The sequence below is a fragment of the Haliotis rufescens genome, unplaced genomic scaffold (assembly GCF_023055435.1).
Source record: "Haliotis rufescens isolate VD_foot unplaced genomic scaffold, xgHalRufe1.0.p SCAF_13, whole genome shotgun sequence".
Taxonomy (NCBI): Eukaryota; Metazoa; Mollusca; class Gastropoda; order Lepetellida; family Haliotidae; genus Haliotis; species Haliotis rufescens.
Window position 1 is genome coordinate 29,896,780 of NW_025963813.1, and position 14,261 is coordinate 29,911,040.

Consider the following 14,261-nt stretch of genomic DNA (forward strand, 5'->3'; position numbering starts at 1 on the left):
ACCGCCTGCTTCAGTATCAGTCCCGCACTTGAGCCTATCGTTGGTATTATATCGGTCTAGCCGGTAAACACCGCAATCACTATTAATCCATTTCCTATTTGTTGTCTGAACAATGTCTAGAATCTTCCTAAAGTCGTCAAAGTTTTTTTTCTTTCAAGTTGCTAGGCCGGGATCGACCAGCTGATGTATCAGCCCAACATCTAACGCAACCCTAATCCAAAGCCAATGTTAAGAGGACAAATTTGACCGGCGTCTGATAAGCAAATCAACTGTTTGCGGACGCTTCTCACTATAAAGGTTATATGTCTGGCTAGATATTGCAAATATCTGATTTAGCAGGTATTAATCGATATTCGAAATCCCGTCCAACATCTCCAGACGCAAATTACCCAAATTTCGCCATCTTGACCAGTTGGATAGTAAAATCTACGTCAAGCGAGCTCCCAAACTGACCGAAAATAGCATTGACATTTTGCCCTAGACATTGGAAGTTCGCGCGGAGCGTTTATGACCAGCTTCGCTGCAACGGTGTATGGTGATATACACCCAAATCAAATCATTCTGTGAAATGTCACAACTTTTTCCCTGTCCTTCGAAAGCAATTAGTGTAAACGACATTACTTTAATTCGTTTAGATGCTCGGGGATAAAGACACTTAGGGAGCAGGGTTTCAGTTCATCATTGCAGATGTATTAACACCGCTGGAGAAGTTCAAGTTGTGGTTTGGGGAGAAGATTGGATTAATCAGGAAACCATCCCAGAAGGAGGTTCCGTCTAGCATGTTATCGGGTGATCTGTTAGATAGAGCGGCAGCGCAGAGGTGTCCCGATGGTATGGATTAGGACCCGGATGCATTCGCCTTGACAGTGTATACTTACTTGATCACCCAGGCAATCAAGTCATAAAAATATCCTGATTGAAGGGTTGTGAAGATCATCATCATCGTCGTCGTCGTCGTCGTCGTCGTCGTTATCATCATCATCATCATCATCATCATCATCATCATCATCATCTTCTTCTTCTTCTTCTTCTTCATCATCATCACAATCATCATCATCATTATCGTCGTCGTCGTCATTATCACTGTCACCATCATAGGCATAATCACCATAAGCAGAAGAAACATAACGTCCATTATTTTTACTTACATTACCTTTTTAATCTTCTCGATGGTGTACTGGATTGAGCGTCTGCCTGGAGAGCGGACGTTCCGTGGTTCGATCCCCTGGCCGAGCCATACCAAGACACGACAAAAGATGGCATGATTTACCCTGCCCGGCGCTCGGCGTTTATGGGCTAAAACAAGGGATGGTTGGCTCGGAGTCATTATACTGTGTCTATGTCCATGTTAAACATGGTATCTCATGGGATAGCACTTTTAAGCAGAGAACAAGCAGCAAAACTCACACGTACAAGAACGTCGCTATAAATGCAACAATCTTGAACGCGACGTCAAACCCCATTTCACCTCACCTCATAATAAATCATCATCAGTCTCGTTAGTATGTATCATCATCATCATCATCATCATCATCACTGTTTGTATTGTTATTGTTAAGATGTTCAGTGTTGCCATTGTTATCCCTATCATTGTTATTTTCCTGTCTGTTTTAAGGAATACAAAACAGTCAGCCTCGGGTAGTCGAGTGATAGTGCAATTAAACCGCATTAATAAAGACGAGACAACGATGAAACATCATCTTCTAAACTGTAGCCCCACGGGGCCATCTTCCCGTACCGTAAGTCCTTTAATAGACGCCCAGGAAGTATGTATTTCAGAGACATCTTACACCCGGCGTCTATTCAAAGCATACATAATTTTTGTAATTACGGTAAACGCTTTCAATTACCACCTTTATACCTAAAGGAATATATGTTTATATATTTTGACCCGGCGTCTGTCCAAGGCAGGCGAAATTCGTTTTGCGAGTGTGTCATGCCCTGCGTGTATTCAAGGCAGGCGTCTATTGAAGGATATATGGTATTATACTAGATTCACGAAAACAACCTTTTCAATTAAAACCTTGAACGGGGTGGGGTGGGGGGTGGGGGTGGGGGGTGGGGGGTGGGGGGGGGGGGGGGGTGTTAGAAAAAGATATGTTGATATATAATTTACCGTTTTTTACGTTTGACATAAATGCATGAGGGGGTTTATTTAGTAAGATAAAGACAGAATATTTTTTTAGGTACGGCTTCAAGGCATAAATATATAAAAAAAAACTCTTTATCCTAATGAGATTAATAACCTGAGTGAGAATTATAGTTTTTAGGATCTCATGGAACAAATCCTTCAAATGGTCGCCCCACATCAGCCAAGAAATATTGTGTTTTCGAGACTTTATGGTGCAATTTATATACCCCTGTCTCTACTGCCGCGAAGGTCGTGGAAAAGTTAGCAAACCAATCAAGGAAAGGAAGCGCCAGAGACGACGGAGATTGTGTGAATACTGATGAACTACCCAGGGCGTTTACTGTACACATAGGTGTTTATTTATTGTATTATCGCCACACATGTCATATAATTTTATAACAGCTTTATCATCGTTGCAATGAGTTGTGACCAGGACATGCTGCCTCTTTTTAATTTTGTAAATAATAATAATAATAATATATTTACATACTTCTCAAATCAAGAAAGGTTCTGGCGCACCGGATTTTTTCATAGTACAATAGTAAATCGGTCATAGTTAATATTGCTGAGTGCGGCGTTAAACGACAAACAAAGAAAGAAACGAACAAACAAAAGACATATAGGACGCTATGACCACTGTCGAGTATTCATGCATCGCATTGTGTACCGTGTTGACTAGACTAACATCAAGTCTCTGAAATGAAAATATTTTACAGAAAATAACAGTTGTTAATTTGTAGTTATAAAGTATTTAAAGGAGCCCAGAGCTTTCTTCATTTTCTGCAGTTACCTAGGCTTCCCAGACTTGCATGGGCTGTATTGGATATATTTGTTTCAGGGTATGTACGACAGACTACGTGTAGACATGTAGATCTTCAAGTTACTTACCTTGTCCATCATTTAAGGTGTTTACCTGTTGTGTGTTGACTGAAAAAGTCCTTCAGTTCCAGGTCGCTCTCACCAGAAATAGAACCCATGTACAGTTCTGGAATGGGTGAGTGAGTGAGTTTGGTTTAACGCCGCTTTTAATAGTATTCCAGTTATATCACGGCGTGTCAGCTTAATGTGGGAGGAAAGCCCGAAGTGATGCAGGTCTCAGACGTTTACGTCGGTGAAACCCACGAGCACGGGTATGGTGCTGACAAACCTATAAACATAATCGGGGCGAACCGGGATTGGAATCCACAAGCATAGGTTTCTGGCCTGTCCAAGGGACGCAACTCTGCATAGCGAATCGCGGCGCCTTAGACGACTGGGCCACCCGTGCCCCTTTCTGGAATGAAGGCATGATGCTGAAGTTGATTATTTTTATTTTTTTTGTCGTTGTTGTTCTGTGTCAAATTTAATATAGCGGTTAAATCTACAGGTAACCAGCCAGCTCTAGATTAGAACGGTACGTCTCTTTCGTAATTACATTCATATTATAATTGTTTATTCACGATGAGAGCTATAGGTTCCTGGCACGCCTAAGGGAAGCAACTCAGCGTGTCAGGTTATGCTGGTGGCAAAGAGACACAAAGCCAAGAAAACAAGCACGGTGGTGACAGATAAAGTACCATTATCGGGATGAATCAAACACGTGACGTGTGCAAGTTCGGGTTTAAAATTTGTACCCAGTTTAGAGAACGAACTCAAGCTTGTCTAACAGACGCCACTAACGCATAACCAAATACACAGGGTGGGCAGATAAACAACAAGTTCCTGTGAAGGAAATGGCTTCTGTAGCCAACGTTGTTGTTGCCTTGAGGAGTTGTCGTCTCAGAAGTCTTCCTGGTCCTGACTAGGGCGGACGCTGATGCCGACCATGTTGATCCGGAGCCGAGTCTAGACTGGGCCGGGCCCGCGGTCGCGCTCCTCCAAGTATATAATCAATACACCCCGTGCAATTCCTGTCTAGACTCAAGGCAATTTCACGTAAACTTTTACATTAGACACAGATTAAGACAGTATTTGCCCCGCCAATAGAAAACTGACTGGTACAATGATCCGTCAGTGTCGTCTGCCCATCACTCGTAGACAAATTTCGCTCGCAACCCGCACGTTTGTATTCGTCAATAGAGTACTTTCGTCAATATGTGCTAACGTTAATGTAGAGCTAGACACTCGATGATTTAATATGAAAACTTTTTTTCTCGAGAGAGTGTATGAACATGATGAATGTGATTATGAGGACCAGGGAATGGTAGTCGCAGACTTGAATGTGATTTATTATAGAACGACAGCATATAGCTTATGTCTATTTATGACAGTTGAGTGGAAAAGTTTGTGAAGCAGGAAGTTTGAGCAATGTATAAATGATGTCATTTTTATTAAGCAAGTGCAAATGTACTTGAACTGACCTTGGTTGAAAAGGCGGTTTTGAAAAGGGTCAACTGATATAAATTGGATGTAAAAACTACACAATTTAAATGTAATACTTGAGAGAAAGGATGAGACGTCAGATGAAGAGGTGGGTTAGGATGATGTCGGGTAAGTATGTGGGTGTTGGCTAGGATTTGGACGAAGAAGGGCGTAAGGGTCAGACGTGTTTTATTGGTGTTGGGTATGAGATCGTAGGATGCCTTTTGCTGGTGTTGGTGTGAGAGTGAACGTGGGATGGCCTTTGCTGGTGTTGGGTGTGAGATCGTAGGATGCCTTTTGCTGGTGTTGGTGTGAGAGTGGTTTTGGGATGCCCTTTGCTGGTGTTGGGTGTGAGATCGTGGGATGGTCTTTGTTGGGGTTGGGTGTGAGAGTGAACGTGGGATGCCCTTTGCTGGTGTTGGGTGTAAGATCGTGGGATGGTCTTTGCTGGTGTTGGTGTGAGAGTGAACGTGGGATGGTCTTTGCTGGTTTTGGGTGTGAGATCGTGGGATGGCCTTTGCTGGTGTTGGGTGTGAGATCGTGTGATGGTCATTGCTGGTGTTGGATGTAAGAGTGAATGTAAGATGCCCTTTGCTGGTGTTGGGTGTGGGATCGTGGGCTGCCCTTTGCTGGTGTTGGGTGTGAGATCGTGGGATGGTTTTTGCTGGTGTTGGGTGTGAGGGTGAATGTAAGATGCCCTTTGCTGGTGTTGGGTGTGAGATCGTGGGCTTCCCTTTGCTGGTGTTGGGTGTGAGATCGTTGGATGGTCTTTGCTGGTGTTGGTGTGAGAGTGAACGTGGGATGGCCTTTGCTGGTGTTGGGTGTGAGGGTGAATGTAAGATGCCCTTTGCTGGTGTTGGGTGTGAGATCGTGGGATGGTCTTTGCTGGTGTTGGTGTGAGAGTGAACGTGGGATGGCCTTTGCTGGTGTATGGTGTGAGGGTGAATGTAAGATGCCTTTTGCTGGTGTTGGGTGTGAGGGTGAATGTAAGATACCTTTTGCTGGTGCGGGGTGTGAGAGTGAACGTGGGATGCCCTTTGCTGGTGTTTGTGTGAGAGTGAACGTGGGATGGCCTTTGCTGGTGTTGGGTGTGAGGGTGAATATAAGATTACCTTTGCTGGTGTTGGTGTGAGGGTGAATGTAAGATACCTTTTGCTGGTGTTGGTGTGAGAGTGAACGTGGGATGCCTTTTGCCGGTGTTGGGTGTGAGGGTGAATGTAAGATACCTTTTGCTGGTGTTGGTGTGAGAGTGAACGTGGGATGGCCTTTGCTGGTGTTGGGTGTGACGGTGCATGTAAGATGCCCTTTGCTGGTGTTGGTGGGAGAGTGAACGTGGGATGGCCTTTGCTGGTGTTGGGTGTGACGGTGCATGTAAGATGCCCTTTGCTGGTGTTGGTGTGAGAGTGAACGTGGGATGCCCTTTGCTGGTGATGGGTGTGAGAGTGAACGTCGGATGGCCTTTGCTGGTGTTGGTGTGAGAGTGAACGTGGGATGGCGTTTGCTTGTGTTGGGTGTGAGGGTGAACGTGGGATGGCCTTTGCTGGTGATGGGTGTGAGAGTGAACGTGGTATGCCCTTTGCTGGTGTTGGGTGTGAGGGTGAATGTACGATGCCCTTTGCTGGTGTTGGGTGTGAGATCGTTGGCTGCCCTTTGCTGGTGTTGGTGTGAGAGTGAACGTGGGATGCCCTTTGCTGGTGTTGGGTGTGAGGGGGAACGTGGGATGGCCTTTGCTGGTGTTGGGTGTGAGGGTGAATGTAAGATGCCTTTTGCTGGTGTTGGGTGTGAGGGTGAATGTAAGATACCTTTTGCTGGTGCGGGGTGTGAGAGTGAACGTGGGATGCCCTTTGCTGGTGTTTGTGTGAGAGTGAACGTGGGATGGCCTTTGCTGGTGTTGGTGTGAGAGTGAACGTGGGATGCCCTTTGCTGGTGTTTGTGTGAGAGTGAACGTGGGATGGCCTTTGCTGGTGTTTGTGTGAGAGTGAACGTGGGATGCCCTTTGCTGGTGTTGGTGTGAGGGTGAATGTAAGATGCCCTTTGCTGGTGTTGGGTGTGAGATCGTGGGATGGTCTTTGCTGGTGTTGGTGTGAGAGTGAACGTGGGATGGCCTTTGCTGGTGTATGGTGTGAGGGTGAATGTAAGATGCCTTTTGCTGGTGTTGGGTGTGAGGGTGAATGTAAGATACCTTTTGCTGGTGCGGGGTGTGAGAGTGAACGTGGGATGCCCTTTGCTGGTGTTTGTGTGAGAGTGAACGTGGGATGCCCTTTGCTGGTGTTGGGTGTGAGGGTGAATATAAGATTACCTCTGCTGGTGTTGGTGTGAGGGTGAATGTAAGATACCTTTTGCTGGTGTTGGTGTGAGAGTGAACGTGGGATGCCTTTTGCCGGTGTTGGGTGTGAGGGTGAATGTAAGATACCTTTTGCTGGTGTTGGTGTGAGAGTGAACGTGGGATGGCCTTTGCTGGTGTTGGGTGTGACGGTGCATGTAAGATGCCCTTTGCTGGTGTTGGTGGGAGAGTGAACGTGGGATGGCCTTTGCTGGTGTTGGGTGTGACGGTGCATGTAAGATGCCCTTTGCTGGTGTTGGTGTGAGAGTGAACGTGGGATGCCCTTTGCTGGTGATGGGTGTGAGAGTGAACGTCGGATGGCCTTTGCTGGTGTTGGTGTGAGAGTGAACGTGGGATAGCGTTTGCTTGTGTTGGGTGTGAGGGTGAACGTGGGATGGCCTTTGCTGGTGATGGGTGTGAGAGTGAACGTGGTATGCCCTTTGCTGGTGTTGGGTGTGAGGGTGAATGTACGATGCCCTTTGCTGGTGTTGGGTGTGAGATCGTTGGCTGCCCTTTGCTGGTGTTGGTGTGAGAGTGAACGTGGGATGCCCTTTGCTGGTGTTGGGTGTGAGGGGGAACGTGGTATGCCCTTTGCTGGTGTTGGGTGTGAGGGTGAATGTAAGATGCCTTTTGCTGGTGTTGGGTGTGAGGGTGAATGTAAGATACCTTTTGCTGGTGCGGGGTGTGAGAGTGAACGTGGGATGCCCTTTGCTGGTGTTTGTGTGAGAGTGAACGTGGGATGGCCTTTGCTGGTGTTGGTGTGAGAGTGAACGTGGGATGGCCTTTGCTGGTGTTGGTGTGAGAGTGAACGTGGGATGCCCTTTGCTGGTGTTTGTGTGAGAGTGAACGTGGGATGGCCTTTGCTGGTGTTTGTGTGAGAGTGAACGTGGGATGCCCTTTGCTGGTGTTGGTGTGAGGGTGAACGTGGGATGCCCTTTGCTGGTGTTGGTGTGAGGGTGAATGTAAGATACCTTTTGCTGGTGTTGGTGTGAGAGTGAACGTGGGATGGCCTTTGCTGGTGTTGGGTGTGAGGGTGAATATAAGATCACCTTTGCTGGTGTTGGTGTGAGGGTGAATGTAAGATACCTTTTGCTGGTGTTGGTGTGAGAGTGAACGTGGGATGGCCTTTGCTGGTGTTGGGTGTGAGGGTGAATATAAGATGACCTTTGCTGGTGTTGGGTGTGACGGTGCATGTAAGATGCCCTTTGCTGGTGTTGGTGTGAGAGTGAACGTGGAATGCCTTTTGCCGGTGTTGGGTGTGAGGGTGAATGTAAGATACCTTTTGCTGGTGTTGGTGTGAGAGTGAACGTGGGATGGCCTTTGCTGGTGTTGGGTGTGACGGTGCATGTAAGATGCCCTTTGCTGGTGTTGGTGTGAGAGTGAACGTGGGATGCCCTTTGCCGGTGTTGGGTGTGAGGGTGAATGTAAGATACCTTTTGCTGATGTTGGTGTGAGAGTGAACGTGGGATGGCCTTTGCTGGTGTTTGGTGTGAGGGTGAATATAAGATGACCTTTGCTGGTGTTGGGTGTGACGGTGCATGTAAGATGCCCTTTGCTGGTGTTGGTGTGAGAGTGAACGTGGGATGGCCTTTGCTGGTGTTGGGTGTGACGGTGCATGTAAGATGCCCTTTGCTGGTGTTGGTGTGAGAGTGAACGTGGGATGCCCTTTGCTGTTGATGGGTGTGAGAGTGAACGTCGGATGGCCTTTGCTGGTGTTGGTGTGAGAGTGAACGTGGGATGGCGTTTGCTTGTGTTGGGTGTGAGGGTGAACGTGGGATGCCCTTTGCTGGTGATGGGTGTGAGAGTGAACGTGGTATGCCCTTTGCTGGTGTTGGGTGTGAGGTAGAATGTACGATGCCCTTTCCTGGTGTTGGGTGTGAGATCGTTGGCTGCCCTTTGCTGGTGTTGGGTGTGAGAGTGAACGTGGGATGCCCTTTGCCGGTGTTGGGTGTGAGGGGGAACGTGGGATGCCCTTTGCTGGTGTTGGGTGTGAGGGTGAATGTAAGATGCCTTTTGCTGGTGTTGGTGTGAAAGTGAACGTGGGATGGCCTTTCCTGGTGTTGGGTGTAAGAGTGAACGTGGGATGGCCTTTGCTGGTGTTGGGTGTGAGATCGTAGGATGCCTTTTGCTGGTGTTGGTGTGAGAGTGGTCTTTGGATGCCCTTTGCTGGTGTTGGGTGTGAGATCGTGGGATGGTCTTTGCTGGTGTTGGGTGTGAGAGTGAATGTGAGATGGTCTTTGCTGGTGTTGGTGTGAGAGTGAACGTAGGATGGTCTTTGCTGGTGTTGGGTATGAGATCGTGGCATGGTCATTGCTGGTGTTCGGTGTAAGAGTGAATGTAAGATGCCCTTTGCTGGTGTTTGGTGTGGGATCGTGGGCTGCCCTTTGCTGGTGTTGGGTGTGAGATCGTTGGATGGTCTTTGCTGGTGTTGGGTGTGAGATCGTGGGATGGTCTTTGCTGGTGTTGGTGTGAGAGTGAACGTGGGATGGCCTTTGCTGGTGTTGGGTGTGAGGGTGAATGTAAGATGCCTTTTGCTGGTGTTGGTGTGAGAGTGAACGTGGGATGCCCTTTGCTGGTGTTTGTGTGAGAGTGAACGTGGGATGGTCTTTGCTGGTGTTGGGTGTGAGGGTGAATATAAGATGCCCTTTGCTGGTGTTGGCGTGAGAGTGAACGTGGGATGGCCTTTGCTGGTGTTGGGTGTGAGGGTAAATGTAGGATGCCCTTTGCTGGTGTTGGTGTGAGAGAAAACGTGGGATGCCCTTTGCTGGTGATTGGTGTGAGAGTGAACGTGGGCTGCCCTTTGCTGGTGTTGGGTGTGTGGGTGAATGTAAGATGCCCTTTGCTGGTGTTGGTGTGAGAGTGAACGTGGGATGCCCTTTGCTGGTGATTGGTGTGAGAGTGAACGTGGGCTGCCTTTTGCCGGTGTTGGGTGTGTGGGTGAATGTAAGATGCCTTTTGCTGGTGTTGGTGAGAGAGTGAACGTGGGATGGCCTTTGCTGGTGTTGGTGTGAGGGTGAAAGTAAGACCTTTGCTGGTGTTGGTGTGAGATCGTGGGATGATCTTTGCTGGTGTTGGTGTGAGATCGTGGGATGACCTTTGCTGGTGTTGGGTGTGAGAGTGAATGTAAGATGCCCTTTGCTGGTGTTGGGTGTGAGGGTGAATGTAAGATGACCTTTGCTGGTATTTGGTGTGAGGGTGCATGTAAGATGACCTTTCCTGGTGTCGGGTGTGAGAGTGATCGTTGGATGACCTTTGCTGGTGTTAGTGTGAGAGTAAATGTGACATGACCTTTCCTGGTGTTGGTGTAAGAGTGTATGTAAGATTGCCTTTGCTGGTGTTGGGTGTGAGAGTGAATGTAAGATGGCCTTTGCTGATGTGTGATAGTGAATGTAAGATGCCCTTTGCTGGTGTTGGGTGTGAGGGTGAATGTAAGATGCCCTTTGCTGGTGTTGGGTGTGAGGGTGAATGTAAGATGACCTTCGCTGGTGTTCGGTGTGAGTGTGAATGTAAGGTGCCCTTTGCTGGTGTTAGTGTGAGAGTAAATGTGACATGACCTTTCCTGGTGTTGGTGTAAGAGTGTATGTAAGATTGCCTTTGCTGGTGTTGGGTGTGAGAGTAAATGTAAGATGACCTTTGCTTGTGTTCGTGTGAGAGTGAATGTAAGATGCGCTTTGCTGGTGTTGGGTGTGAGAGTGAATGAAACACGACCTTTCCTGGTGTTGGCATGAGAGTGAATGAAAGACGACCTTTGCTGGTTTCGGTGTGAGAGTGAAAGTTAGATGACCTTTGCTAGTGTTAGGTGTGAGTGCGTGGTGCCTTTGGCTGGTGTTGGGTGTGAGGGTGAACTTGAGATGCCCTTTCCTGATGTTGAGTGTGATGCTTTGATGCCCTTCCTGGTGTATGGTGTGAGGCTGAGAGTGAGCTGCCTTCAGCTGTGTGAGGGTGTGAGAGTGAGCTGCCTTTTGCTGGTGTGAGGGTGTGGTGCCTTTAGATGATGTGAGGGTGTGGTGTTATGGGTGAGGAATAAGGTGGATGTTGTGTTGATGATAAGGAGGTTGCGCGATGTGAGGGTGAAGGCTGTTTTGCGATGAAGGTGGCGGGGACAAGTTTGAGGGTCATAGGAAAGTGCGTTATCCTTCACTCATTCCTGCACTGACATCTTCACTCACTCACCGCCATCCCAAAGCCGCGCCATTTGTTATCCTTGAACTATCAGCACCAGACGTGGGCCACTTCCAACTATCCCCCGACAATAGCCGTGATTAACTGTGATAAGCAGCGTTAAACCCATCCCAGCTCTCCACTCATTTCTGTCCAGAGTATTATTCTAATGTGTATGCGTCTCCCCGAGATATCACATTTGATACAGAAACCGTTTTAATTTATGTGAATAGCGAGTTCCGGATTAAAAATCTCCCACAAATCCACACTTACAGTCCCCGGATACTTATGATTCCTATCTCTTTCCTTTCCCAGCTCTAGCTGCCTATACTCATCCCTTTCCCATCTCTAGTTGCCTATACTCATCCCTTTCCCAGCTCTAGCTGCCTATACTCATCCCTTTCCCAGCTCTAGCTGCCTATACTCATCCCTTTCCCAGGTCTAGCTGCCTATACTCATCCCTTTCTCAGGTCTAGCTGCCTATACTCATCCCTTTCCCAGCTCTAGGTGCCTATACTCATCCCTCTCCCAGCTCTAGCTGCCTATACTTATCCCTTTCCAAGCTCTAGTTGCCTGTACCCATCCCTTTCTCAGGTCTAGCTGCCTATACTCATCCCTTTCCCAGCTCTAGCTGCCTATACTCATCCCTTTCCCAGGTCTAGCTGCCTATACTCATCCCTTTCTCAGGTCTAGCTGCCTATACTCATCCCTTTCCCAGCTCTAGGTGCCTATACTCATCCCTCTCCCAGCTCTAGCTGCCTATACTTATCCCTTTCCAAGCTCTAGTTGCCTGTACCCATCCCTTTCTCAGGTCTAGCTGCCTATACTCATCCCTTTCCCAGCTCTAGCTGCCTATACTCATCCCTTTCCCAGCTCTAGCTGCCTGTACTCATCCCTTTCCCAGCTCTAGCTGCCTATACTCATCCCTTTCCCAGCTCTAGCTGCCTATACTCATCCCTTTCCCAGGTCTAGCTGCCTATACTCATCCCTTTCTCAGGTCTAGCTGCCTATACTCATCCCTTTCCCAGCTCTAGGTGCCTATACTCACCCCTCTCCCAGCTCTAGCTGCCTATACTTATCCCTTTCTCAGCTCTAGTTGCCTGTACCCATCCCTTTCTCAGGTCTAGCTGCCTATACTCATCCCTTTCCCAGCTCTAGCTGCCTGTACTCATCCCTTTCCCAGGTCTAGCTGCCTATACTCATCCCTTTCCCAGCTCTAGCTGCCTATGCTCATCCCTTTCCCAGGTCTAGCTGCCTATACTCATCCCTTTCCCAGGTCTAGCTGCCTATACTCATCCCTTTCACAGCTCTAGCTGCCTGTACTCATCCCTTTCCCAGCTCTAGCTGCCTATACTCATCCCTTTCCCAGCTCTAGCTGCCTATACTCATCCCTTTCCCAGCTCTAGCTGCCTGTACTCATCCCTTTCCCAGCTCTAGCTGCCTGTACTCATCCCTTTCCCAGCTCTAGCTGCCTGTACTCATCCCTTTCCCAGCTCTAGCTGCCTGTACTCATCCCTTTCTCGGCTCCAGCGGCCTATAGGGGTGGCGGGGCTACCTCACTGAAAGCCGAAGGCACGCGTTCGATCCTCTGTATGGGTACAATTATTGTGAAGCCCATTTTCTGCTGTCCCCAATATTACTAAAAGCGGCGTAAAAGCTCACTCACTCACTCACTCACTCACTCACTCACTCACTCACTCACTCACTCACTCACTCTACCGGCATATATGCAATTTTAAAAGACAAGACATTATGATTCATATATACATATATACAGACATATATAATTTACATTCCTGTAGACACATACAAAAACAAAACAATCAATATTACATATTTGATGATATTATTATACATAAAATGTCAACGGTTGATTATGAAGGGGTATTTATTGTTTGAAATGATATATATGGAAACAAATGCAGTTGATATTGACTGGTTCATCATTTGACAGGATGTAGTGAAATAATTTGTCTTCATGACTGAGGACATTTACATTTACATTTTATCTGGATAATTTTCCAAAGAGTATATTTCTTTCTTGAGTGTGTTTAATACAGTGAAGTCTGTAGTGGTTTTCGTCATCAATGGTTGAACATGTAGAGCATAGACTCTGATGTAGTGGGGTTGGTGGCTTTGTGTGTCTTCCAAGTTCAATATTTAATTTATGGTTACTTAATCTTTGTTTAGAAAAGTGCACTCGATATTTTCTTACTTTACAGTGACTGAGATAGGGTTCTAATTTTATTTCATTTTTAACTATCCTGTATGTCCTAAGTTTGTTTCCTGTGCCTCTTGTTGCATTTGCATCTTGAAGAGATTCCTTGAAGAGGGAGTTGAATTTAGATTATATTGTCTCTTTGAATATTGGTGATAGGAAATCTGAAGTACTCAAATTGTGTTGTATTACACGTACTTAGCTTAACCACTGTAACAAAGTATATATGTTCAGTTTAAGGAGTTCGCGTTAACAAGGGGTCCATATATACGTGTTGTTTTCATGTGATTATGTTCGTCATTGTCTAAGAGTACATGTATTATTGTCTTGTGGTACCTCTGAGTTTAAATAAGAACAGTTCCACAGTCCGACTCAAAACAAGCCTTGGCAATTATAGATTTACCACTGTTATGTCCCCACGGTCACGTGCATTCTTAAGATAACCCACGTGGTGGTTTTGTCCAGATTTTTTCTGACATGACATGTTTGTGCAAATTACATCATCCCAACTGCGAATTTACATCGCTCGCCAATGCGCTTGTTATTGAAAAACAATGCTGTCATTGGTGGAAATTTCGGTCACGTTATTGTTGATTGGTTACACGACATGGCTGTCATGTCTGTTTACAGTGCACTGTTTCCGTATCTTAAGGGAGGGGTGCCCATCCCTAGTAAACTCCGCACGGATACGTCAGATGCCTAACAGTAATTCATTGTATATCATAGCCGTGTTGACATCAGCTGCATGTGGTGTGCGGAGTTTGAAAATAAATCAATGTTGCAACAGACAGCGGAGAAACGAGGTTAAGCGGACGCATGGGAAATATTTCAAGGTCACGCGCAGCCCCCTGGTCAAGTTGGGGCATGTGTGAATCATCATGGGAACAGCACAGTAGTTTTCATGTACATGTCTATATTTGACGAGAACGTATCCTTTGGGTTTGTATCAAGAATTCAGACACATTTAAACGTTTAGACGGGGTTTTTTTCCCAATCTCTGGTTAAGGCTCGTTGTCTTGTTTACTGATTTCATTCATTGGGTGACGTGTTTATGCCATGCCGTAAAATGTTTGCGTGTAGGGCGGAAA

The 14,261-nt window shown here is 46.9% G+C and overlaps 1 protein-coding gene across 1 annotated transcript; it reads right to left on the reverse strand.

Moving 5' to 3' along the window:
- Window positions 1-5,020: 5,020 nt before the first annotated feature.
- Window positions 5,021-10,973, reverse strand: LOC125378721 (mucin-6-like). The gene is made up of 4 exons (XM_048394666.1): window positions 10,968-10,973; window positions 10,611-10,759; window positions 6,771-10,049; window positions 5,021-6,581 (listed from the first exon to the last, which is right to left on the reverse strand). Exons 1-4 carry the CDS (start codon window positions 10,971-10,973, stop codon window positions 5,021-5,023), a joined length of 4,995 nt encoding a protein of 1,664 aa, XP_048250623.1.
- Window positions 10,974-14,261: the final 3,288 nt, after the last annotated feature.